Raw genomic sequence first — 25,011 nt, forward strand, 5'->3', positions numbered from 1 at the left:
AATGTTCTTTTATATTAGCAATAGAGGGCTGGATTCAGGCATCATCCTGACAGCCTATGAATAGTCTGTTTTCAAGGATGGCCACAAGTGAAACCAAACGAGCTGCTGGGCATTTTTACCAGCAAAGGCAATGAGCTTCTGAAGGCACTTTTCTGATATTCTAGGAAGTTTTAAGGGCAATAGACTTTTGAAGTCATCAAAACATGAAAACATTTCTTTGGACTCAGAAGGCTACAAAGAGGACACTACAGCTATTTCTAGAAATCGGAGCACTGGAAGTGAAGGTATTCCTCTTTGTGGTGTGGACTTTGGTAATCAGGTTCCCGAGTGGGTCATGCCTCAGGCCTTCTGTGTCCACCCAGGGAAAGAGATGCTAACCACAAGACAAGTTCTGTGTTATGTTGTGGGGGCAGAATGAGGTGGTGGAGGCCATGTTGGGCTAGCAGAGCAGAGACCCGCCATCCAGACCCAGTTCTTATACACACAACATGTGACGCCATGAGGGGTACTTGGGGTCTCCTGGCCTCCGTTTCCTCATCCTACAACGAAAGGCTCTGAACAACTGATTTCTAAGGTTTCTCCACGCTCCCTGAACAACTTGAGATAACACAATACAGGATAGGGAGGGAGGGCCCATGTGCTCCTCAATGGTTGGCATATAGGAGTGTGGGCCCAACTATTGCCAGAGATGCCATTTTTAAAAGAGAAGAAGAAATATGTGTTTTTATGTAAAATCTCTTGATTATTAGAGTTGGCAAGTTATTCAACTTTTTAAAAGAACACTGTGTAGGCCAAAAACTACACATCCGGGGAAAACTATGCCTAGCCAACAGGCTACTTCAGTACATTAATTATAAATTATAAATTTTCATAAGGTTCATCTTAATTAAAAAACAAAACAAATGACCTCACTTATTACTCTTGTGGGTTTTCTGGGTTATTGGTGGTGTTATTGCTGCTACTAGTGAAGATAGTAGACTAGTATCAGGTTATTAAGATAAATAATAATCTAGCAAAATCATGCAGCTATGATAGCAACATAGAAAGGGTAAATGCAACCCGAATCGAATTATAATTGAATGATGAATATTAGTAATATTGAGACTACTTTGTCTGTTACCAGTTTACATTATTTGAATCCCAAGTGCCTTTGGAAACTTAATAATTGTGTTAACCAAAGTTTAGATCAAAGGTTTAAAAAAAAAAAGAAAAAAGCTGAGACAGGTGGGCTTGGTTCTAAGGCCAGGATGTCAAGTCGTGTAAGGGGCTTGTGACCGTCACCTCACAGGTGCTGCAGAGGCCATCTGTGTCACCCGCACAACCAGCTGCCCTGGCCCATCAAAGAGCTTGTCACCACATTTAATCCACCCTGCATGCTGTGCCCTGTTGTCGCTGCTCATTGGAATGGGCACTCGGTGACCCTCAGGCACGGAGCTGTGGATGGAAGAATCTTTTCCAAGAGGGGGCAGTGGCCTTTCTGTACAAGGGAAAGTGAGCCCCTAGCAATCAGGAAGGAGGTTTTATAAATAGCCGTTTTTGTTCTCTGAGCATGACTCTTGTGCCCGCTGTTCCTGCCAACAGATTTGTCTTGGCTCAGTGTATTTCAGCTTCACAGGGCAAGGTATTCCCTGGCTTTTTTTTTCATACTGGGCACAAGACTCAGGTTCATGGCAGTCAGAAAAATCTAGGGTGGTGAATGGAAGGGAGGACTGGAGACCAGAGAACACAGCAGAAACACGGGGCACAAAACAGAGGGACAGTTCAAGAAAGGGCTAAAGAAAACAAAAAGGATGAGGAAGGAGGGAGAAACCTACTTAGCATGTATTTTATAATATAAATATGGAACCCTCTTCATAACCTACGAAGATACTTAAGTCATTTTCTGGTGTGAAAAATTAGCTGTAAAATCACAGATGACAGATCATTTGCACTGAAGGGGCCTTTGGGGCCCAGGGATTCACAGCTAGGAGAACACAGGTTCCAAGGAATCTTCAAGTATGAAAAGAGTCCATGAATTGCTGTCAACATTTCTTAATGTGGAATAGTATCTGTGCATTTACTCATAATAAAGACTGCATAGGCTAACTAGTGGGTTACAATTTTTTTGATGTGGAATGGAATGGAATTAAATCAATTACCTCTTGGTAACCAGAGGTGTTGATTGAATGAATGGGAAATGGATGTTGTTGAATAATAAAAACGGAAAAATGAATAATTGCTTAGAACCGTGTAATGGATGACAGAAATCTTATTCAATATGGACCCCATGGTGGGGGCTTCCGGGGAATGAATAAAAATAGAGCACTCTTTGACAGTACAAGGGTGCCTGCAAAAGTACTATTCCAAACCAGCTCTGGGTGGTGGTTCTCTTCTAAACCATAGCAGCCTTCTCATGGCACAGATTAGGAAACTGAGACCAGTCCTTGACGATGCACTGGCTGGAATTCAAACCGAAGCTCTCACTTCTAGTCCTTACCCCTTACCTTTCCACACCCCCCGCTCCTGTTGCTATGTTCCAGAGGCATCTGAGAGAAATGGGAAAGTCAGCCAGAGCCACAAGCGCTAGTGACTGCAAAGCTGTGGGCCATTCTCATTCTTGCTTGTGGGCTGGCATGGTTCACACCTACTACTCAGGCCAGGGCATGGCCACGAGATCTCAGCTGGCTCTGGGTTGGCTAGCTCTGGCTGCTCAGGACCCTGTGGAACTCTTCACCAAAGAGTCTGGGTTCTGGGCCTTCCTATTGGTCTCTGGTCTCCAGTCTTGTCCCAAAGTAACAAAGGGCCAAACCCACTGGCCTCATGTCTAGAGCAGCCTCTCTATCCCTTCAAGGGTAAATCCGGGCTCCAAAGAATCTATTCCCTCTGAACAGTGACCCTTCCACACAAGACAATTTGTATCTGTTTCCGTGGACTATGGACATAGCCTCCATTGGTAGGCTCTTCCAAATTCTGTCTGGCACCTGACAATATTTCTTCCTAAGAGCAGGACTCCAGCACAAAGCCTGCCAAAGTCTGAACTCACATCCTCCCCCAATGCAGCACCCAGGGACACACATGTGCGTGTGCGGGCACACACAAAGGCCAAAACGGGGAGCATCTCTGAGACTCTCCCTCCACTGTTACCACACATGCTTAGACATTGCCTCTCTAAGGCCATGGGGTCTCTCCAAAGCCCCACACTCCGACTTGAGAACTGCCACAGTGATACCATGTTTCCCTGAAAATTAGACCTAGCCGGACCACCAGCTCTAATGCATCTTTTGGAGCAAAAATTAATATAAGACCCGGTACTTATATTATTATATTATATTATATTATATTATATTATATTATATTATATTATATTATATTCCTGGTCTTATATTAAAATAAGACCAGGTCTTATATTAATTTTTGCTCCAAAAGATGCAATACAGCTGATGATCCGGTTAGGTCTTATTTTTGGGGAAACATGGTATGAATGCCACTGCATGGTCCTGCCACTTTGGGGGTGACCCTTAGGACAGACAGCTGGTGAGGCAGCTAGGGTTTTCCTCTCCTGAGGGAGTGAGTCTCTACAGTGTTTTTCCAGTCAGTATCTGTCCTTGCCAAGAAAAAATAGCTCCCTTCCCCCATCCAAAAAAAGAAAAGAAAAGAAAAAAGCCTCAATGTTTGGCTGCTTTTAGCAATCCTTTCTCCCTTTGAAGATTTATTTGCAGAATGAAAATCCCCTTCAGGCCTATTTGGCTGAGGCTAGAGGGCTCTGAATAAGCTTGCTCTCACAGTTCTCAAGAGAGCAAAGTCAAACACTGGGACAAAACGAAATCTGTGCCCTGCGGGAAAGGGGCAGAGGTAGATGGGTAGGGTGTGTCTAAGGTTCAGTGATGGCTGCTTATATTAAAAAGCTGTTCTATAGCTTTTTGATTCTGAACTAGGCTTTACCAGCATTCATATACCTATCAGCCCAGGAAGGTGGGGACAGTTACAGCCCAGGTGGGTGAGGAGAGCTGATGAGAACATAAGCCCTAAATGCCTGGAGAAGGCAGGCCACTTTGCTGGAATTGAGCTCTTGTGGAGAAAGGCCACTTCCTGGGTCCTGACCAAACAAGGCTAGAAAACGAGGAACTATCTGGGCAAGTGGGGGCAAACCCCAGAAGGAGGAGGTCCACACCATCACCCAACCATAATTCCCAGGTGAGCCTGAAGAGAGACGGCGAGCTTTGCCCTCCTTTTCTACTCTCTCCCGCCCCAGGTCACCCCTCAGCCATGGGAATCACATCTGTCCACACAAATCCAATGTCCTCTGTGTGCTAGAACTGTATTAGCTGCTTTACAAACCAAAGGCTCCCCTCAAGTGGTCCTCACATCTACCTCTTGTTGTAGGTACTAAGGCAATTGTTACTTAGATGCATTTGAGACTGCTGTTCCTTGGCAAATGCAAAGCTAGATTGGAATCGTGTCATGGTGTCTGAGGAGATGCAGGATAATTAGCCTACTTCAGCCTGTATCTCCTCCCTTCCCTCCCACAACCAGCCTTTCTAAGCATGAGGCAATGCCCAATTTATGATAGGTCAGGTTACAAAAGTACCTTGGTTAAGCCTGTTGTTTGTCACTCTGAGCACATTTCCCCATAGAAACAATGTTATGTTGACACTGGGTTCCTAGGCTAACCTACAAAAGCCAGTTAGCTCAGTATGGGTCAAATGTCTAATTTGAGAGAGAGCGTGGTAGAACTGAAGCAGCTCTGGTTAGAAGCCACAGGTCAGTCACTTACTTGCTATGTGGCCTTGGGCAAGTCATTGAATCTCTGTTCCTTAGTTTCTTCATCTTTGAATTGGGATGATATTACCTACCCAACAGGGATTGTTAGGAATATTAATTGAAAATGTATATATGGGTAACATGGTATATACTCAAATAATAATGCAATAGAACTCCATTGCCATGTATAAAACTGGCTTTGTGGCCTCATGGATTCTGAGTTCCAGCTTGAAATGCAAGTGGCATGTCTTTCCTGCTAAATTTGGATTGAAGAATCTTTGCTTTCCTCAACTTCCTGGGGAAAAAAACATGGCGACTCTTCTGCTCTAAAATCCCTGTGGCCACCCTGAAGTCTGGGCTGCACTTCTGATTAGGATGGGCCTGGATGTGCTAGAGGAAAGTGAGAAGGAACAGAGGTAGGAAGGGGAGCACAGGGTATGATGTAAAGATGCAACAGGTTTCTTTCTTTTATGGTAAAACTACAAGATTAAAACTACAGGATGATCTGGTTACTTCCTCCTGAGTTTCCTGTGCCCTCCACACCATCAATCAGGTAGATGCCTCTTGGTCAAAATGAAATACAGAGTAAGTAGTTCCCTTCTTGCTTCCTCTAACTTTTCACCCATGGAACTGTTAGCAAGGCAAGTCAGCAATTCATTAGATGGGCAGATGCCTGGCTAACAACCCCCTTCCCATCCCTATTTCGTGTTCTTGCTGTGCCAGTGTGAAAAATCTTAAATGGGGAAGCATCAGCCAGAGCCTCACTCTGCCTGAGAACACGGCGGTGTACACTGCCAGCAAAATCCTTTCTGTTTCGCCCTTTTGAAAATCTCATCCATATGCTCTCCGCTTTGCTTCTGCTCTGAAATTTGTGGCTCCTTATACTTGTGTACACACTCCTAACACTCATTTCAGTGACCGGCGACCATGTGCACTTGTCACCCCCACCGAGTGTGGCATCCTGGCTGTGTGCTCCACCCCATCCGCTCTCGGCTACCTCAGAGGTCACGCTTGTCTCCCCGGATGAACACAACCCATTCACTTTGCTCCCTCTCTGTGCAGTTGGCAAACGGGTCCCTGCTGTGGCTGTGACCTGCTGCTCCTCTCTGCCAGTTCCTCGGAGAACTGCTTGGCACCTCCTCTGCCAGGCCTCTTATTTCTAGCTCACACCTGCTGTCCCTGTGTGGGCTGTGATTTAAGAGTTTCATTTGAACATTCTACTTTATCCCCTTTAAAACTCATTTTAAAGCTCTCCTGTTTGGTCTTCAAGGCTCTGGCCAAAAATATTCCTCTTGGTTTATGAGACAAGCTCCCAATTCTTTGCCAGAGGTCTGTCATGCCAGCATCGAAGTCCATGGTCCAGAAGAACAGTTGTTCTCAGATCAGCTACAGGCAGCTCTCTGTCCTCTCTACATGCCCGTTTCTTCTAAAAGTGTGAGTCATGGCTGAGGAAGAAACTAAAGCATCATCTCTTCCCCACATCCTTAGTTTCCTACCCAAGATACCAGAGTCACAGAGACACCAGCCAGGATCCTTCTGGAGTTACTTACGCCCACACCCACAGGCAGAAGGGAGACATAGTCTACGGTCCTGTGTCCATGCGCACTCCTTTTTGTCCCTAACAGGGGTTTCCACCAAAGTGAATTCAGCAAAATATTGGTCTCCTTAGATGTTCTGGGGTAGGGGGATTTTGTGGTCAAGTAAATTTGGGAAACTGAATACTTTATCCTGCTTTCGCATGGTCTCAATAGTTACAATCTATATTAAAGGCTCTCCAATACCATAGAGAAAAGAAATATATTTAACTTGGAACTTCCCAAGTGTATTTGATTGTTCCTCCCTTCCCCCCCACCCGCCATCTTCCTGTGATTTTCTTTTAACATCTCGCAATATGCACTTTAACCAGTGCTACTTTAATACACACCTGAAGGAGTGCCTGGGTAGCTACCTCCATAGGCTGTCATCAAAACTCATGATGACCCCATTAGCTGTTGTGCTTTTCCTTGTTCAGAAGGTCCAAATCTATCCTCCTTAGGTATAGTCTTATACTTTTATTTTTTCTCCCCAAACAGGGTTTGGGTATTTCCTCTTTATTTACATGTTATATTTATTTATTAATCAGACTCTGACCTTGCTTTATGTTCTCTTTGACCTTCTGGGTTCCTTTTCTTTTTGGATCATTTCTTTTAGGACATCTAGAAATCCTTCATCAATTCAAATACACTGACCTCTTAAGTTTTCCTCAAACCCTTTCATCCTCTCCTTTGGTAGGAGACCAGTTTACATGTGCAGCACCAATAATTTGTGACCAAGGTCAAGCAAGACCCATCACATTCCTAAGGTTATATTTCCCGGGCATCAATGTGACAAACTGGAGGCCCATGGCTCTTGTGAGGCCTGGAAATATGTTTATTTGACTTGCACAGTGGTTTTTAAAATTCAAAGATTTTATATACACACCTGGAGCCCAGCTTCTCTTGAGAAATCAGATCTGCTAATAGTGGATTTCTTTCCAGCTTGGTAACAGTTGGCTGGAGCGGAGGACTGCCTGCTCCTATTACACAGGGCCCGCGCTCTCCACTTTGCCAGAGTCCCCACCACTCCTTAAAGCCTCATATCCACTCACTTCCCTCATTTACATGAACTCTCTGGCCTCTGCTGGCATTTGGATTTGTGACCTCTCATATAAACCTTTGTAGTTTCCCCTAGGAATTTTCCTAGAAGCTGTCTCAAAATGTCTCCCCCACTTCCTTCCCTGTCTGATCCTTCCCATTTGAGCTGTTGGTACCTTTGGTCATGAGTTCTAAGATGTGCTTGATTTCAAAGTCTGACCAGCTCCAGCAGAGTAAGAACTGAAGCTGTTGGTATTTGCGAAAATCACATGCATGGAAATAAAATATCATCCTAAGTCCAACTTTTCTGGGAAAACATATTTTCAGTTGCTCTGTGTTTATAAGTCAGGCACAATCTGGTAGGTTTATCAACTATTCGACACAATCATGGAACACCAAGTAATGAGCTTATCCTTTAACTGCTGGAGAAGCATAGCTTAACTCATGTTGACCTTTCCCCTGCATTTTCTACTTTGCACCGATGGTTATTATGAATATTAACATTATACTATCAAATCTTGATTATTAAAGGACAAATTATCCAGTCCTCAAATCTCTTCTTCTTTTCTAACCTATTAAACATTTCGTTTTTCTTTAGTACACTTATCACCAGTTGGGTGGGAAAAAAGATTATAAGTAGACATCGTGAGCCAGGCCATCAGCTCAAATCAGAGGGCAGCCTGTTGTACTGTCGTCACTCCAACCCTGCAAATGTCTGCAGAAGCCCTGATTGTGACCAGCCTCTGTCCCTCTCCCTGACCAAGTTCAGAGACAAAGTGATACAGAAGAGGAAAGGGAGAACCTGATTAATTAGAATGCTCTGTGTTGATAGGTCCAATAAAAGTTTCACTAAGACTAACAGTTTGGGGGTTTTATTTATCTACAATGTTCCTAACACGTCTTGCCCTGTGGTAACCCAAAGCTGAAGATTACAGACACACTTTCAGCTCATTGAGTTCAAAGGCAAAAAGGGGTACTTGGCTTGATTGGCACTTTGGAATGCTCTCCCAAAAGGCCTATTTTCAAGATTAAAGGGACTCTTCATACAACAGAATAGAAAAGATGTTGTTATTAGACAATGAGGAATTTCAATCTAAGTGTAGGTTCAATAAACATGAATATTCAACTATTGTGTAAGGCCCTGAAGTTTTAGCAATTTGAGGGCATGAGTACATTCTTGGAATGAGGAGAGCCTCTCTTGCATTGAAGAGGATTAGAAGATTGGGAACATGCTTTCTTAGTAAAATGTGAAGTGGTAAGGCTAAAAAAGATTAATCACTCCTCTAATCTTCAAAGTAGAGATTTGATGACCTGCCCTCCCCCCTCCCCCAAGGGTGTTTAGAGAAGGGCTGCTTAGAATGGGATGGGAGCTGAAACTGAAAGTCCTGTGCAAAGCTACGACTCTATACGTTATCACAATAGCGAGGAATCACAACGCAATGCAGTTCCATTTAAATTGGAGATTCTACAATGTAGTCACACATATACTGCTCCGTGTTCTCCTTATAAATTCCGGTAGTTATCAACAGCATCATACCGACACCTGAAACATTTCAAAACCATTTATTGATCTTCTCTAATTCTCATAAGCACCTTGTGAGATCGTTGTAATTACCATTTTTTCACCAGGAAATTAAAAATCAAAGAAGTGCGTAACTTTCGCAAGGGCACCAGTTAAGTAAGAAGCAGGGAGGGAGCTGAAACTCAGTTCTGATTCTGAACGCAACGAAACGGGGGGATTAATATCTATTCAGACATTCACATAAGGATGACACAGCCTGACAGGGAGTTGTAAAGCCGTTTGCCCAGGGTTTCTTGAGAGATAATTCACTTATTTCACTAAAGAGAGTTACTGAGTTTCCTGAAAAGTCTAGAAAAAGGCAGCTTTCAAAATTTGCTGTGGCCAAATAAGTGCGTTAAAATATTCTTTACTGCATCTTGATTTAAATGAGTAATTAAAATTAATCACTTGACTCTTTCTTGAAGAATCTATTTTTCTTCCACCTTGTTTTTCAAACTCTTTTAAGTAAAATGTGCAAGTATGAACAATTTAAGAAAAATATACCTGCATGAATATGCGAACCATATCAGTTCTAAATACAAAGATGGACTCTGTGGTATCACAGAAATGCCAGTACGTATTATGCTGGTGCAAAAGTAATCGCGGTTTTGCAATGACTTAGCCTGTTAAACTGCAATTACTTTTGCACCAACTTATTAAAAGAACAATAATTCTCCAAAGTTTTAATTAGCAAAGTACCATAGAGGGTTAATAAACTCTGATATTCTTTTTTCTTGAGCTAAAACAAAGAAAAAACAAGTTAAGCTAAGTTTAATAGCCACCTAAGTCAACTTCTGCATAAGAGAATCTGAAATAATTGTGGTGAGGGAGAGAATGACGTGTGGATTTTTTTTTCAATATGGATTTCTGCTTCCACAATCAAATAGCATGCTTCAAAATTCAGGGTTTGTAAGAACCAACCCTGTGGTTGGTTTCCGTAGTTTTTCTGGCTCTGATATGTACTAATTTCCCCATGTTAGCATAGCTGGTTCCTTTTATCTCTCTCCTGACACCCTCTTCTTTCTGTTGCCTCCTGCGGGTTACCTCTTCTCTTCTCTCCCTGGGTGTCATTCTAACCTAACATCCTGTACTGTTCTAATGCTTCAGCAAGGATCAGTATGTAAAGGTCCCCATGTTTCTAGGAGCTATGCATTTTGGCTTTGGAAAGACTTTGAAGGAGAATTCATTTCTTCATTGATATATTCAAAAATCCATTGTTGACTGACTACCTCACCATCTACTCACTCACCTGTAGGATAAAGTACAAACTCCTATACAGAGCACCCAGATTTTGCTGTAGCTACCTTGCACCTGCCTTCCCACCTCACTTTGGAACCTCTCTCCTTTCCTCTCATGTCCAGTGGCCACTCACACTTCTACCCTTTGCCCAGGCCGCATGGCTCCTCCTAGCATACACCTGGCTCCTTCTTTTCTTGGTGAACTCCCATTGCTTTCTCAAGCTTGCACTCAGATGTAACCTCTCTGAAGTCGAATCCCACTTTCTCAGGTATTCCTACGCACACTTATTATTTATGTCCCCTTGTTAAAACAAAGCTCACCATATATATTTTCTTCTTTTGTGACGGTTTTGAAGGAGGGCTGCTGTTTGGGTTGAATTGTACCCTCCAAAAAGTTATGTTGAAGTCCTGACCCCAGTACCTGTGAAGGTGACTGTAATTGGAAATAGGATCTTTGTAGATGTAATCAAGTTAAGATGAGATCACACTGAGTTAGAGTGGGCTAAATCCAATAACTGATGTCTTTTTTTAAAAAGTCAAGGGAAATCTGGCCAGAGAGACACAGAGTAAGAAGGCCATCTGAAGACAGAGGCAGAGGTTGGAGTTATTCAGCTACAAGTCAAGGAATGCTAAGGATTGCTGGCAACCACCAGAAGCAAGGGACAGATTCTACCTCAGAAACTGGGGAAGGACCTAACCCTGCTGATGCCTTGACATCAGAATTTTGGCCTCCAAAACTGCAAAAGAATAAATTTCTGTTGTTTTAAGCCACCTAGTTTGTGGTAATTTGTTAGGGCAGCCCTAGAAAACTAATACAGTTGCTAATATCTTCTGTACAAGCTCATCTTCCCAGTTAGATACATGAACCCCTGGAAATAGGGGCTGTGGGATTCCATATTTCCTCTTGGCCATGACACGATGCCAACACAAAACAGATGCTCAACATATTTGAGCTGAATGAAGGGACATGCTCAGCATCATCCTTCTAGCTTTAGGTCAGTGGACCCCCCCAAAAGCGTTCAGACCTTTCTCTGAATGAGCAAGCTTATGAACAAGGTGGGAAAATAAAGTTTATCACCAAAACAATGACTTACAGAAGATAAAGAGGAAAAATCTTGTGGGAGAAAATGTATCAAAAACATTATGGGTAGATTCAAAGAGAAAGTAGAGGCCAGGGCTGGGTTGGTCAGGGAGGGAGTGTTCAGAATATTTTGGATTGTGTATTGATACAAGTAATAGGTGATTATTAGGCCCTAGAAAGAGATGTCACACTAGATTGAGGAGTAAAGGGCATGTGTGGGGAAGGCGAGCGTAATGGAGCAATCAAATGATAAGACTGGACTGGTGTTTGAGGAGGAAAACTTTGTAAAGGGCCCTGAGTGCAAAGCAGGTAAATTTAAATTCTATAAAATGGGACATGCGTGGTGGCAGCAGGTTCATGTGTGACAACAAGAGGACAAAAATAGGGGTAACTCCAGGTAGGTGGGCCTGAGAGGGAAGAGCATCAAGATGAGACAGGGGGCTGCTGAGGAAGTCCCGAGGAGGGGACATCTTGGGGATCAGTGGGAATGGAGGAACAAAGAGGTAAAAGTTCTCGTATGGGACACCCTGGTCAGTTGCGGGGTGGGGGACAGAGGGCTCCCATTTGGTGAGTGCAATGAGCTCACTCCTGGGCTCAGAGAAGATGATATGTTTGTCATCCAAGATGAATGAGACTGTCTCCTGTTTTTAGAAATTTTTGCAAGACATTCCACAACTTCTCTCAATAACTCATTTTTGCCTTGAATATGTCTCCAAGCCAGGAGATTCTTCCTTCCATCCAAAACAGCATTCCTCACTTTAGAAGCACATTTCCCCCTCTCATACTTTCCTGAGTCGAGATGAAGCATAAGGAGGTGTGGTCACTATTTCCTGTTGTGAATCTTTCACACACTTGAGACTCATCCCCAATATATTTTCTGCTTCTCCTCTCCAGGAAAAATGCTTTTTATTTAGTTAAAATTTTCTCATGGGTCCTGTTAATGGTTTCTTTGGCTCTTGTCTAGTCTCTTTCTGGGTACGTCTTTGGTCATAGGGCCCCAAACTGGGCAATCAAAGAAGGAGGTTAGTGTAGTGGGCTGAGTAGAGGCTGTGGAGTTATCAGATCTAGGTTTGAATAGCAATTCCCTGTTAACTAGTTATGTACTTGATCAAGTTGCATAATCTCTCTGAGCCTCAATATTCTCATCTGTAAAGTGGATCTATAATCTTTATCTTATACTTGGAGAGTTGTGCCAATTAAAAACAATGTACATGGAATTCTTGAAACCATTCCATAAACGATGGTTCCTATTGTTAATATGAGTTGGAGCAATGCTGATTATATTGGGAATACTACCTTTCCAAGCCCTTTAATATACACCCTGATAGTCACATATGCTTAAAAAATATACTGCTACAGAGTTCACATGGCAACTCTTGCTGTCTCTGACGGTCACATAAAACACAACTGGTCTTTTTCCAGATATAACAAAACTATGTACAGGACTGAGAACTCTGCTAAGAGAATTAAATCTTTCTATTTACTCGCCACAAAAGTCGAGCTGCATAGCATATCAAACAGTTATTTTGCTTGCAAAGGGACTTGAGTAACGCTATCTTTAAAACACTCATATCGACTGAACAAAATCATCGGGATTTTTTTAATTGGAAAAGACTAATAAAATTCCCACTGCAGATAAACTCACTCTAATCAGTTCCTTTATATCATTTTACTTTAATAAGCTGTAAATGCTACTGTGTTAATAGTGTTTTAAACTAGTGTATACAGTGTGATCTCAAGTAAATAAAATTGCACATTGAGAGTGCTGAAGGAAAATACGTTATAACGCTAACAGTGTTTATTTCTTGAGGGAAAAATATGATTTATTTTTCTTCAATAAGCCTTAATTACTTGCAGAAAGAAAAGTTGTTTAAAAAATAGCACATACAACCTTATAAAAACATATTATCACAAATATTTATTAAAAATATGTGTATCGAGTAAACTGCTAAAATGCACCAAAATGGCAATATTGTGTTTCTGAGTGGTGGGACTATAAGTGGTTGTTTTTTTTCTTACTTTAACTTTTCTGAACTTTACAAATTATTTACAATGATATTGCAATATACTATGTTATCATGCTATATGATATATTATTAAATTACATAATGATAAATATATTGGTATTTTATTGGAAAAAACTTGATCAAGGTAAACAAAGAAAAAAAATACCACATATTGCTACATTGATGACTCATACCCAATGACCAATAGATCTGTCCCTCTTAGACAATCACCAAATCTCAGTTTTAAGGGCTTTTGGGTCATCTAACATGATTATTATCTGATGTATGATCTGTCTTTATAATAATATTAATAATAGCTAGCACTGATGTGCCAAGCCTCTACAATAAGCACTTTAAATGTATTGTTTCATTGTATCTTCAAAAAATTCTATGAGGTAAGGCACTTGTGGGAAGCAGAATAATGTCCTGACGATGTCCGTGTTCTATTCCCTGGAACCTGGGAATGTGAATATGTTAGGTTACATGGCAGATGGAACGTCAGCTGGCAGTCAGCTAAAGCTGAGATGGGGAGATGATTCTGGATTATCTGAGTGGGTCCAATGTAATCAGAAGGGTCCTTTCTGGTGGAAGAGGGAGGTAGAAGAGAGACTGTCAGAGGCATGCAATGTGAGAAAGACTTGACTGGCTATTGCTGGCTTTAAAAATGGAAGGGGGCCACAAGCCAAGGAATGTGTGCAGCCTCTAGATGCCGGAGAAGGCAAGGAAGTGCATTCTTCTCTAGAGCCTGCAGAAAGAAATGCAACCCTGATGACACCTTGATTTTAGCCCAGTGAGACCTATTTCAGATGTCTGACCTCCAAAGCTGTAATACAATACGTGTGTGCTGTCTTAAGCCACTAAGTTTGTGCTAATTTGCTGAAGCAGCCTTAGGAAGCTAATATAGTATTATTCTCCAGTTTTACAGGTGAGCAGACTGAGGTTTAGAAGAGTAACTTGGTCAAGGTCACATATAAGTGGCTTGTGACAACTCCAGCATTTGAATCCAGGTTGTCTGATGAAAGAACCTGTACTCATGTGCACTTGGCTCCACTGGAGCCTCAAAATGATTGTCTAGCATCTGCCTGAGCATAAAATGTGGAACCCCCCCCCAATAGCTCCCTGTACTTGAGGATGACTCTAATTGGTAGAATTGATGTCCTTTATTTGGGGCTCAAATTGGTCTATCCAGTCACTTTCCCCACTGATTAATTATGCAAAATAACCTAATTCCTCCTTCATGAGAAACACTTTTAAAATATCTGAGGCCAATAACCACTTCTCCCTAAGTCTTCTCTTCTTTGGGTGAAACAATCCCAAATTCAGCCCTTCATTGTAAGACATGGTTTCAAGTTTCAGGACTTTCCTGACCTCTCCCTTCTGGAAAGCATCCAGACTGTCAACACCCATGTAAGGACCTAACTAGTTCCTACCTTTGAATTTGTGTACTTTGATTTTCTTCCATGAGGTTATCATGCTGACCTTAACCCTTCTGAACTTGATTCTATACCACATCTTGAGCTCTTTGATGGAAATATTTCTAGAGATCAATCAATAAATAAATACTGATAACTTTTGGATTATCTAGTTTAAAAGACGAAAGCATAGCTTGCTTTCAAGTTCCTTCTGATATTATATCACAAACTGATTCCACTTTTTATTGACATGAATCATACCTTTCCTGTTTTAGCCTGGCAAGGGCTAGAAGAAAATATCTGTTAAGCTACAGTAAGGAAGTGTTTTGGTGAACCGGCAACTTTGTAGAGAGCCTTGAGATATCACAGGCTACTCGTGTGTACCAGTCTGAGAAGTTGTACTGTCTGTTCCAACATGGCAGGGGGGCACGGGGGGGGGGGATGCAGGAGGAAAATGAAGGAAATGTTAAGAGTCAATGTGATTTCATCATATTATTTAAAATATTGTCAATCTTCAGGGCAGAGAGACCTGTATACAAATATTAACAGCCTCCTAAAATCTTTGACCATCCACAGCTTTACGTTGCTGTGCCCTGTTTCTGTAAAATACCAAGGGCTGACTGTAAACAAATAAGATAAGCAAAAACCCCCTGGTCTTCTGCAGTTGCATAATGATGACCGCCTGGTAAGACAAACACAAACCCATATTTAATTAATTTTACTCTCTTCATTTCTCTCAAGGAGGGGTGGGGAGGGTGGGGGGAGTAACATATTTTTGTGCGTTAGTATATAAACATTCAAGTAATTAAATAAGTAGCTCTGTCAGAACTGACTTAAAGAATCAAAGGTATTTGAACACAAAGCATAAGGTTTGCATTTCCTTTATAAATACCTACAGGAGTAAGAATAGAAATAGAAAACGGTACAGTCAGTTTCATTTGGGGCTTTTCTGAATCCCAAATATTTGAAAATAGTGTGCTATATTGAAGGAAACAGGTGCAGATAGTTTGGACCTCTGTGTGCCTAGGGCCAGTCTTTCATGGGTGCTGAGTACCAGATGAGGAGAAGGAAAGCCCAATTCAGAGCACAAAATGAAGACGCCAATGGTGAGGGTTTTAACCCTGCTGTATCTGCTGCTATTGTATCTTTGTGTTTTGGGACAGTCAAACATCTGGGCTGTAACATCAGGCTACCTCACAGGGCTCCTGGAAAGAGTAACTTAAAATGGTTTCATTTTTAGATAAAAACAGAAAAACATATATATGCTTGTGAATGCAGAGCATACCACAGGTATTCAAGAAAGGAGGACTTTTCATTTGCCCCCCACAGAACATCTCTGTTCATCTAAAGTGGGAGACAAGGGGCTCCGTGGGCCTGGGGAGAGCAAACATCAATGAAGGAAGGCTCATCACATCTCTAGTGTATGCATACCATGCCCTAGACCACTCACCTACTCACCAACTGTGTACTTCATAGTCCCAGCTGGTAAGCCCTACGTATCCATGGAGCACATGGCACCTGTCCTGCAACCCCTCCTTACTCATTTCCACCTTGTTTCTCCTGTTACCATGTCACCTGGGATCTGACTTGTACCTCTATCCTGCCTCTAGCTTGGACTTGGCATTTGGACTTAAAATCTCTTGTATTTAGACTCCACACTTCTGCCTCTAGGACATCCATCGAGCCAGCCAGTGGAGGGAATTTTCTCTACAGCTTCAGTTCTGTAGAATCCAACCCAATCCTGGCTGGCTACTTGGTACCATCCTCCCACTCCCTAGAGAGGATTTTGACAGATTCCATGTATCACAGCTGAGGTCTCCAGCTTTCAGTTGTTCTCTAATTTTTCAGTTCAAGGGCTATGTCAAAGAAGCAACGACCCTATGATAAATGAATCCCCCTGCCACTCTATTGGAAAAGCCTTTTATTGTCAATGCTTTCTTGGCAGTCTAAGGCAATGCTTATCATTCAACAATATTTAACAAGAAATGTTTATTGAGAACCTACTATGTGTCATGAACTCACACATTATCTCATGAAATATTTATAGCAACCTTGCAAGATTTTCACGCGAGGAAGCAAAGGATTAAAGAGATTAAGTAACTTGTCCAAGGTCACACAGCTAGTAAATGGCAGAGCCAAGTTTTGAGATCAAGTTAGACCATATCATGCTGCCCAAGTGCTCCTGCCTAGTTATTTGCAAGACGTATTGCCAACCTCTTAAGGACTCAGGCTACATTAGGGCTTGTGGGGAACCCCTCATCAGCTACTCCACGGCCCTGGCTCCAAGAAAGCTAACACTCCAGAGCCTGTTAATTACCCAAGGGCTTTTGGGAAAGGTGGTCAGCTTCTGGTAGAAATGAAGCACCGTTTCGGTCCCTTTGAAGGGCCTAACAGGAAATACCTTGCTTCAGCCTAAACTGCTGAGGGACATATTCAAGTGGATGGCACTCAACAGGTTTGGAATAACACATTCTTCAAGTGCTCTGAGTTTCTGACCAACAACGAAAATATTCTATAGTTAGACTTCTCTTTCTGGACACTCACTGACAGAGATATTGGATTTAGGTAGCTTCTATGTGCGTATTCCACATACAAAAAAATCTTCAGGGAGAGTTAATCCAGAAACTTCATGGAGGGCTGGCTCTTGGATATTTGGAAGACTCTGGTGGCATCCTCAGCTCACCCGTGAATACTGACTATGGCCTGTTTGAGGGGCTGATAACCCTTCTCTGCCCTCCCCTAGGTGAAACACTCTTTTCTCCATTCTTTTACTTTCATTGCAAACTCCCCTCTCTGTGAGCCCTGGCAAATGTGTCCTTTTTATTCACTCTTCTCTCCTTGCCAGGGCCAGCTCATGACTGTGAGATCTATATAGCCTTACAGAGCCTCACTCTTAGAAAGAAGGGCCCTGTGCTTGTTTTAATGGTGTGCTGTCACCGCCTTGAAATTCTTCATAATTTTTGACCGAGGGGTCCCACATTTTGTACTGGCTCTGCAAATCATGTAATTGTCTTGCCCCTCGCTGTGGACATTGAGATAGGGAGGAGAGTCACACCACACAAGCTAAGAGTGGGTGGTGTTCTGTGGTCCCCCTTTAGAACTCAGCAGTCATTTTCCCACAGAGACAAGTCATAAGAGTGGATGGAAGTGCTAAGAGCTTCACCTTTCTTAGCCTCAATTTCTTCATCTCTTAAAAGGTGACAGTAGCACTTACGCCAGCATGTTATTGTGAGCCCTGAATGAGATTATGTATAATAAGTACCCATCAGAATGTGTGATATACAATAGATGTTTGCTAAATGAAATCTGTGGGAGATAGCAGGTGCTTAAGTAAATGGAGTTTGAACTCTGGAGTTAGGAGCTAGGATAGAATTATATTAGACTCACTGTGGTGATCATTTCACAATATATACAAATATTGAATCACTATGTTGTACACATGAAACTAATATGTTATATGCTAATAATATCTCAATTTAAAAAAGTCATATCAACTATACTGCTTAAAAAGTTGACCTCAGTTAGGTGACTTGGCTTCTCCCAGCCACAGTTCCTTTATTTGTAAAATGGAAATGCTAACATTTACCTTTTAGGGTTGTTTTGTGATTTAAATAAGCTAATGTATTTTAAAAACCTAGTGTATCACCTGGTATCTAGTCAGAGCTAGCTAAAAAAATTAATGTTCTGAGTGTAGTTCCCTTATACCTCTATTTCTGCACGCTAAACAACTCATTTACAAGTGATGTCTGGGATGAAACCATTAATAAGTGTCTTATAATATACAACTTCCTGTACACTATATTACCTACTAAATGTAACTTCCTTGTATGCATTTCCCTTCTTTGCTAGTTTATGAATTTCTTTAAGGCAGGGACCATGTCTTATTTACTCTTGTATCCTAGAACACCTTCTAACATGTTAGAATCTCAGTTGAATTAAATCACTCTTCTGTTGTTTATGTCAACAATGAGATGATAATTTTTATAACATTCCTAAATCAGCAATTAATAACTAGCCTGTCAATGATTAGGAAGTAGGCTGTATCAAAAATAGCCCCATCTCTGCCATTAAGCCTTTTTTACCCTTGACTATTACACTTGGCTCATCTTCCTGCATCCTTGTGTCTGGTTCTTGCTCCATTAACAAAGCAATTCTGCCAGGGAACATAAATTATTTTTGTGCAACCAATCACCTTCCCTGGCAACAACTTGTGTAGAGAGGCCACTGGGGAAAGACTTTCCTGAAACCCCTATGGTTGAGTCATAATTTGATGCCTCTTAGGATTCAAAGAGGTCTCAAAACGGTGACTGTTAACCACTTGAAGATTACGGGCCCCTTCAAGAACCTTTTGATAGTTATGGACATTCTCCTCAGAAAAGTATATTGAATATGTTACATACAATGTCAAGGTGTTCTCAGAGCTCCAGAAGCCCTGTGCCTCAGGTTAAGAATTCTTGCTAGCATATGCAAATAGGTCAATGTGATACACCACATAAACAAAATTAAGGATTAAAATGATATGATCATATCAATAGATGCAGAAAAAAAGCATTTAATAAGATACAGCATCCATTTACGATAAAACACTTAATAAGATGGGTATAGAAGGAGAAATGTCAACATAATGAAAGCCATATATGACAAACCCTCAGCTAATATCATACTTAATGGTGAAACACTGAAAGCTCTTCCTCTAAGATCAAGAACAAGACAAGGACGCCCATTCTCACTACTGTTATTCAACATAGTGTTGGAAGGCCTCGCCACAGCAATCAGGCAAGAGAAAGAAATAAAAGCCATCCAAATTAGGACTGAAGGAGTCAAATAGTCACTTTTTGCAGACGTGATTCTTTATATAGAAAACCCTAAAGACTCCACCAGAAAAAAAAACACCAAAACCAAACAAACAAAAAAACGAACAAAAAAACTGTTAGAAACAATAAACAAATACAGTAAACTTGCAGGATACAAAATCAATATACAAAAACCCATCGTGTTCCTATATACTAACAATGATATTTCAGAAAAAGAAATGAAAAAACAATCCCTTTTGCAATTGCAACAAAAAGAGTAAAATACCTAGGAGTAAACTTAACAAAGGATGTGAAAGACCTGTACACTAAAAACTATAAGACATTATTAAAAGAAATTGAAGATGATACAAAGAAATGGAAAGATATTCCATGCTCATGGATTGAAAGAATCAACAGTTAAAATGGCCATATTACTCAAAGCAATATATGGATTTAATGCAATCCCCATCAAAATTTCAATGGCATTTTTTAAAGAAATAGAACAAAAAAATCATCAGATTTGTATGGAATTACAAAACACTTTGAATAGCCAAAGCAATCCTGAGGGGGAAAAAACCCCAAAAACAAACAACAAAATAAAAAAAAACCCAAAACAAACAAACAAACAAAAAACAAGGCTGGAGGTATATTCCTTGACTTCAAATTATACTAAAAAATGACAATAATCAAAATAGCATGGTATTGGCAGAAAAACAGACACACAGACCAATGGAACAAAATTGAGAACCAAGAAATAAACCCACATATATGGAAAATAATTTTTGACAAAGGAGCCAAAAACTTATATAATGGAGAGAAGAAAGCTTCTTCAATAAATGGTACTGGGAAAATAGGAAAACCGTGTGCAAAAGAATGAAACTAGACTGCTATCTGTCTCCATATACCAAACCTAACTCAAAATAGATTTGAAATATAAGGTCTCTAAATATAAGACCTGAAACCTCTAGATATAAAACCTGAAACAATAAATTGCATGGAAGAAAACATATGTACTAAAGTTGTGGACCTTGGGCTTAGAAAGGATTTTATGAATTTGACCTCAAAGGCAAGAGAAATAAAATAAAAAATAAATGAATGGGACTATATCAAACTAAAAAGCTTCAGCACAGCAAAAGAAACCATCAACATAACAAAGAGGCAATCAACTGAATGGGAGAAAATATTTGCAAACAACACCTCCAATAAGGGGCTAAAATCCAAAATATATAAAGAACTCATACAACTCAACAACAACAAAACAAACAATCCAATTAAAAAATGGGCAAAGGACCTGAACAGACTCTTCTCTGAAGAAGACATACAAATGACCAACAGATACATGAAAAGATGCTCAACTTCACTAGCTATTAGAACCACCTTACACCTATTAGAATGGCTATTATCAACAAGCCAAGTAATGACAAGTGTTGGAGAGGCTGTGGAGTAAAAGGACTCTCACACACTGTTGGTGGGAATGTAAATTGGTACAGCCACTATGGAAAACAGTTAGAGATTCCTCAAAAAATTAAGAATAGAATTACCATATGATCCAGCAATCCCTCTTCTGGGTATCTACCCCAAAAATCTGAAAACATTTATCCACAAAGATATATGTACCCCTATGTTCACTACAGCATTATTCACAGTGGCCAAGACATGGAAACAACTAAAGTGTCCTTCGATAGATGATTGGATAAAAAAGATGTGGTACATATATACAACGGAATCTTACTCAGCCATAAGAAAAGATGACATACTGCCATTTGCGTCAACATGATGGATTTTGAGATTATCATGCGAAGCGAAGTACGCCAGACAGAAAAAGTCAAGAACCATATGATTTCACTCATATGTGGGATACAAAACTGAAAGCAACAAACAAAAACTGATTGACACAGACAACTGTTTAGTGGTTACCAGAGGGTAAGGGTGGGTAGGTAAAGAGGGTAAAGGGGATCAAATATTTGGTGACAGAAGGAGATTTGACTTTGAGTGGTGAACACTCAATGTAATATACAGATGATGCATCATAGAATTGTACACTTAAAACCTATATAAGTTTATTAACCAATGTCACCCCAATAAATTTAATAAAAATTAAATTAAATTAAAGAAAAAGAATTTCTGTTAGAATAGCCCTGAAAACTCACTGAGCCATGTTAAAGATTCAAGTTTCCTGGTAAATTCGAGCCTTGACTAGTCACACTCCCTTGTTCAAAACAAGAAAAAACAAAACAGTTACAACTCCCTCAATTTAACCTCAGGGTTACCCCAGAGGGCCCAGTCCCAGGCATTAGCAGTAAGGGCATCCAGCGAAGCACCGCAATCTGTGGAAAACCTAAATTCAGCCAAGTAAAACGAAACCTTGTTTGATAATATCGTTTACATTTCCAAATCCCGGTATCAAGCTTTCTTCCTATCCCTTGTGGCCCTTCCTAAGTTTAGCTGCTGGTGTAATGGGGTAACCATGGCAACAACCACCTGCCTATTTAAAACCATCTCCAAAGCTAAATAAGGAAGCCTGGAGAAAATGGCTGCTCGCCTGCCTCTCAGTGGACAAATTGGGCACTCCTGGGTATTTTCAACAGAAGCCAGCAGGCAGGGTAGACGTAGCATGGACCTGAAGTTCTTCATAGGGAGTGTTCAGGGACCTTGTGAAACAGGGCATACCTCTATGCCACTGTTATCTTCACCTATTAGCGGGCACATGGATTTAAATGCAAATCTCCGTGCCTATCACCCTAGGTGACCACATTACCTTGACCTCAACCAGGTGAAGGGTGAGGCATGCAACTAACTGCAGAGTCATCTTGTTATTGGGAACTGAGAAGTGAGAAGGAAACGGTCATTCAGAGCACAATGAATTTGTTCATACTTTGCATTGAAAGGCACAATTACAACTTTTTTTTCTGACAGAGGTATCTTTCTAATTGTATTCAATCATGTGGATGATTGATGATTGCTCTATTTATGTCATATGTTGACCTATGGATTATTGAAGTACAGAGAAATTTCTCCCTTCTTCTGCCCCCTTGCTTCCTACCAGCGGCAGAGGTTTTGCTACCTTCTGTGCCAAGATACCACATAACTGACCGCACTGCACTGCTTGTTCCTCCTCAAGCATGCTGCATTCTTGTACTTCTTAGTATCTTTTTGTACATTTGATTCCTTGTCCTTGGGTTGCCCCTCTTTTTGTCAACCTAGAAAATACATACTTGTTTTCTGTGTCTTGGTTTGGGCATCTCTGTTTTTGGAAAGCCTTCCACACTAAGTTCCATGCCCTTGCTTTGCGTTCCCATAGGTCATCTGGATTCACACCACTTAACACAAATCACCAAGCATAGCTGCCTTCCAGTCTGTCTCCACTACTGGACTGAGAGCCCTGCACACGTGTCCATTCAAAACACCTATGGAACAGTGCCTGGTACTAGTATGTTTTCAAAAGATACATTCATTCAATGGATGAATGAATGAACAGAAACCCATGGATTTCACAGACATATGGCATCTTAACAAGCATATGTGCATGAGTATGTATAAGTGTACCTGTGTGGAAAGAGGACCATAAAATCTGGAATGGATGGATGAGAAGGAGCATTTAAAAAAAAAAAAAAGTGATTTTGTGTATACATGTGAGTGAAAAAGATGGTGAAAAATCCATTGATTTGTAAGTGTGTGACTACAGTAGGAATAGGGGCCAGAAGTATATATGTTAATAGTGTTTTGTGTGCAGGACTTGTGTGTGAGAGAGCAATGGACTGCCTGTGACAGAATGCATACTCTAAGAAAATTAGTTCAGCTATTAGATCCCCACAGATCACTTTTCCTAAAGCTAAAGTGGCTTCATTATGTTCAATTTCTGATCCCTAAAAAGCCTTTCTTCTTCCTGGCTAACCTCTCAGGCTGTGGGGTCAGGGGAAAGGAGTAGGAATGAAAATCCTGGTGCTTTTCAGGAGTTGGGCTTTAAAAGAATGTCATCAGATAACACTGGATTTCTGCTTTAAAGAGAATCCTGTGGGCTGAAGTCAAGCCCATCACGCTCCATGTAAGTCCTTTTTCCCCACCCGCCCTAAGTGGAGTGGAACCCAGCCTTCATCTTCAAATGGTACAACAGAGGAAAGAGAAAGGCTGGAAATTAACCAACGAGAAGAAAAAAAGAAAGAAAAAAGGAGAAAGGTAATTTAATCCCAGGGGTAGCTATATGCCAGTCACAACTCACTTCTCACAAATTCCCTCCTGCCAGCAAAAAGGGTTTGGTTTCATTTGCAAATGACCTGGTTTTCTGTCTCCTTTCATTTTGGACCTAACATCCAGACTTCACACAGGTGCCCAGGCTGAGCCTGGCATCTGGTGGGCTCAGGGTCTCACCGCCTCCGCAGGGGGCTCCCTCTGCTGTCCTCTGCTGTTGGGGGAGGCGGAGGCGACGCCCTCTCGGCCCTCGGGGCCTGGCCCCAGAGCTGCTGCCACCTCTCCTTTGAGACCGAGAGAAGCTGAGGCCCCTGCCATCCTGCCTGTGCCCCTCCCCAGAGGAATCGCTGGGGCTGGGGGTGGTGGAGCGGTACGTTTTCAAAAAGCGGCCAAGCCCCAGGAGGGGTTCCAGTTAACCAAAAGTAGACCCCACTCCGCACGGGCGGGCGCATGGCTCCCTTCCTCCTCCTCCCCCAACATACTTCTTCCCTCTGCCCATCAGCCTCTGGGAGGGGACAAGAGGCCGGGCTGCGGCAGGTTTCTGACATTGTTTTCTTCTTGGAAATGGAAGCCCTCCTTCCGGCAACGTGGCAGGAAAGCGAACTCCCTGGGCGGTGGGGCCAAAACATTCCGGTGAGAGCAGGTGGGGGCCTTTGACCAGCCGAGGGCGGGGGTGGGGCGCGGGCAGTGCAGCCAGGGCTGCAGCCGCATGACTCTCTTACCTGCTGTTGAATTTTTCAGGGTGTTTCTCTCTCATCACGTGGAATCTGTGTGCAATGGAAGCATCCTGAAAGAGAAAGAGACAGAAAGCAGATTCCTGGTTAGTGGTCATGAGCAATGTGGAAGGAAGGGAAGCACACACTCTCACTGAAATCCCCCAAACCCTGAGAACCCATCTCACAGGGAAGAACACCAGGTCCAAGGTTAGGGGCTAGTGCCATCTATGCTTATAGAGCCTATGCTAGTTGACTCCTTGCAATATTTACTCTGCCCAGCCATAGTTCAGGGTGAGTGAAGTGGACAGCCGCTGACCTTTGAGGAGAGAGAGGGTGTTAGGGTCTATGAACAGTGAGAACGCAGAAGCCCCCCGTGTGTGTGTGTGTGTGTGTGTGTGTGTGTGTGTGTGTGTGTGTGGTCGGGTGAATGTGAACCTTTGGAAATGATTTGCCACATTCACTCTTTAAAAAAAATACTTATTTTGGAATATTTTAAGTCTCACAAGAAGTTGTAAAAATAGTACAGTTAGTTCCTGTGTCCCTTTCACCCAGCTTTCTCCAGTGATAGCTTCTTACATAACTATAGTACATTGTCAAAACCAGAAAACTGACGTTGGTAAATACTGTTATATATTAATCATCCATAACGTGAGACATAATTAGT

General features: G+C 41.7%; 1 protein-coding gene across 10 annotated transcripts in view; it reads right to left on the reverse strand.

Moving 5' to 3' along the window:
* The window catches only part of DGKG (diacylglycerol kinase gamma), a 197,279-nt gene that overhangs the window by 71,781 nt on the left and 100,487 nt on the right, over positions 1-25,011 (reverse strand). For all 10 annotated transcript variants that reach the window (XM_019735850.2, XM_019735845.2, XM_074329136.1 and 7 more), the window contains one exon: positions 24,354-24,418. In XM_019735850.2, the coding sequence (XP_019591409.2) occupies positions 24,354-24,418 (65 nt within the window). The remainder of the gene's footprint in view (positions 1-24,353; positions 24,419-25,011) is intronic.

The sequence above is a fragment of the Rhinolophus sinicus genome, linkage group LG01 (assembly GCF_036562045.2).
Source record: "Rhinolophus sinicus isolate RSC01 linkage group LG01, ASM3656204v1, whole genome shotgun sequence".
In the NCBI taxonomy this organism is placed as follows: Eukaryota; Metazoa; Chordata; class Mammalia; order Chiroptera; family Rhinolophidae; genus Rhinolophus; species Rhinolophus sinicus.